We start from the raw sequence: 3,146 nt of genomic DNA, 5'->3' as shown, positions 1-3,146 counted from the left end.
ATTTCCTTCCTCGTCGAAGCAGGCGACGAGTGGGAGGACCTGGAGGTGGTTATAGTGAAAAGAAAGGGCTTCTTCCCCCCAATGAAACGAGAGATGAAAGGACTCTGTAGAGTTCCATGCCCGCTGCGAGCGCTCGTGAGCGTGGTGTGTAGTGAATGTTCAGTCCCAGGAGACATAGTTGTACTCTTTTAAAGATTGTGGCCGGGCGCGGTGGTTCACGCCTGTAATCCCAGCACTTTGGGAGGCCGAGGCGGGCGAATCACCTGAGGTCAGGAGTTAGAGACCAGCCTGATCTACATGGTGAAACCCAGTCCCTAATAAAAATGTAAAAATTAGCCGGGCATGGTGGTGGGCGCCTGTAATCCCAGCTACTCAGGAGGCTGAGGCAGGAGAATCGCTTGAACTCGGGAGGCAGAGGTTGTAGTGAGCCGAGATCGCGCCACTGCACTCCAGCCTGGGCGACAGAGTGAGACTGTCTCAGTCAGTCAGTCAATCAAGATTGTTGCATCAGAGCCACATACCGCCTGCTTCTCCCTCTCCCGTCATTTATTTCTAAAAGGATCATACCTCGTTTGGAAGGTTTTATTGTGTGTGAAGCCAATGGACTTTCTTAAAGTTTCTAAAAAATGGATAAATAGGATTCCAAAGGAAATCCATTATGTTGAAATAGTTATCTATAAGTATAAACTCCGAAGACATGATATAGTAGTATATATACTTGCTTCTTAACAAGATCTTCTTAAACAAGATCTAGTGGCGAGACTAGTAGTAACTGCTGGGATTTCAAAGTAACAGTGAGCCTGAACATACCTTACATAGCTATAGGGTACAAATGAAGACATCTGTGGTCTCTGTGGTTGTTAAAGTTGCAGGTACTGCTAATGTTAGTTACTATGGTTTATTGCCTACAGTCATAATTGAAGAATATGCTGAATTTCAGTTACAGTGAAAATAAAGATGTACCTTTTTTGTTTCCTGAGTTATCTAGTAAGATATTCATGATCACTAGATCCTTGTTTCAGAGCAAGAATGACAAGATTCTTTTGACACCTAGATTAATCCGCTTTTAAAGAGCTCACGCAAAGGGCTTTTAGACGCCAATCTTCTAATCGTTTATGGCAGAGTTAAGGACAGCAATTGAATGTGATTGCTACTGCAAGGATTTTTACTTTCTAGAATTACTTTTAGTTAAAAGTTGTGGAGATGTATGCTGCATCACAACACTCAAGATCTTTGCCAATTTCTGGATTTATGTTAAGATTCATCAGTTTATCTCAGATATATTTTTAACACGTGTTTCAGAACTGTGGAACCTCTGGAGTATTACAGGAGATTTCTGGTGAGTAAAAAGTTATGTACATGTTTTGCCTTTTGATAACAATGGGCTGCTTTTAAAGATACATTTCAAGTAATTTAATCCATTTGAAGTAACATTTAATGTGTTTCCCCCGGTGTGTGTAAAACTTGTGATAGATGTGTAAAATATGTAATAGGTATAATCTATTTTTATATAAACATTTATTTAGAAAGAGAACTGCCGTCCTGATGGAAGAGAACTTGGTGAATTCAGAACCACAACTGTCAACATAGGTAAGGATGTATTTTCCATTTTCAACTGTATGATATTCCCAAGTTTTAGTCTCTGAACCACCTAAACAGTTTTTCAGCTAAATTCTTTGTCTAAAGAATTTGATGATTTTTTGTGTGAAGAGATTTTTATCTGTACAAAAGCCCTGTAACTGAATGAAAAATGATTAACACAAATTCAAGGACAGGTGAATAATTATTTAAACACTAATTTAAAATAGTTATGTAAAAATCAATTATTCTAACGAAATATTCATAAGCAACTGAGAGGGGTAGCAAGATAATCATACACAGCAAGCTAAAACACTTAATTTTAATGATTATGTAGATAATTTTGTAGCTGTTTTCCTTTCATGCACTTTTCACTTTGCTTATCTTTTCAGGTTCCATTAGTACCGCAGATGGTTCTGCTTTAGTGAAGTTGGGAAATACTACAGTGATCTGTGGAGTTAAAGCGGTAAATCTAAATATGTCCTATTGAGATGTGAGTTACAAAGTTAGCTTTATTTATTAGATTGTAATATACACCTATAATTCCACTCTTGATTTGGCAGTTGGGTGTCAGTTTTTAGTATTTAATTTCCCAAGAGCTTTCACTATGAGTGTTAAATAATATGACCCAAGTTTAATGACCGAACATTTGTCAAATGTACCAAAATGAAACAACTTTAAAAATCTTAGCCACCCTTAATTTTTAAAACATTTGGTTATATCATTTGAGAAATTAACAGATTTTTGGTGACATCCTTTTAGCCAGTGATGACATGTAATCTGTGTAAATGTGTGGAAAATTGAAATTGTTGAAAAGAAAAATTTGAGGGAATAATGGCTACCATTTACTGAGTACCTGCTATGTTCCAGACACCTTTTTAGGCACTTTACAGAATTATCCACTTTAATCCCTACAACAATCATTTGTTATTTTTCTCCACCTCCTGTTTTATAGATGAGGTTCAGTAACCTCTCCAGGTACATAAGACTCATAAGTAAAACTTGACACATAAATCTGACTCCAAAGCCTGTGCTTCTTTCACTACAATACACCCTGTGTTATTTAACACTTAGTTGAGATTCTTCTTTGGTAAACCTGGAGTGATATATAACAATACGATTTGAGAACTTGCTCCTTATCGGGTTTTATGCCTGGGATTTAACAGGTTTATCTCATTTGGCCCTTATTAACAGACCCTAGGAGTAGACACTATTTTCTTCCCATTTGACAGATGAGGAGTTTAAGGTTAGAGGTTAAATAACTTGCCTAAAGTTAGCCAGTAAATGTGGCTCTGACATTTGAACCGGCTTGCTAATTGCAGAGCGTTTGCTCTTTTTTTTTTTTTTTTTTGAAACGGAGTCTGGCTCTGTTGCTCAGGTTGGAGTGCAGTGGCAGGCTCTCGGCTCACTGCAACTTCTGCTTCCCGGGTTCCAAGTGATTCTCCTGCCTCAGCCTCCCAAGTAGCTGGGATTACAGGCGCCTGCCATCACGCCTGGCTAATTTTTGTGTTTTTAGTAGAGACGGGGTTTTGCCGTCTTGGCCAGGCTGGTCTCAAACTCCTGACCTC

The 3,146-nt window shown here is 38.4% G+C and overlaps 1 protein-coding gene across 1 annotated transcript in view; it reads left to right on the top strand.

The window, feature by feature from the left end:
• The first annotated feature begins 93 nt into the window (after positions 1-93).
• The window catches only part of EXOSC8 (exosome component 8), a 13,581-nt gene continuing 10,528 nt past the window's right edge, over positions 94-3,146 (top strand). Inside the window, exons 1-4 of the mRNA XM_011993016.1 lie at positions 94-151; positions 1,260-1,339; positions 1,527-1,590; positions 1,971-2,044. Of these exons, the coding sequence (XP_011848406.1) occupies positions 94-151; positions 1,260-1,339; positions 1,527-1,590; positions 1,971-2,044 (276 nt within the window). The remainder of the gene's footprint in view (positions 152-1,259; positions 1,340-1,526; positions 1,591-1,970; positions 2,045-3,146) is intronic.

The sequence above is a fragment of the Mandrillus leucophaeus genome, unplaced genomic scaffold, assembly GCF_000951045.1.
Source record: "Mandrillus leucophaeus isolate KB7577 unplaced genomic scaffold, Mleu.le_1.0 Scaffold421, whole genome shotgun sequence".
NCBI classification, from domain to species: domain Eukaryota; kingdom Metazoa; phylum Chordata; class Mammalia; order Primates; family Cercopithecidae; genus Mandrillus; species Mandrillus leucophaeus.
Note: the sequence above shows the minus strand (reverse complement) of the source record. Positions and strands in the feature narration are given on the sequence as shown.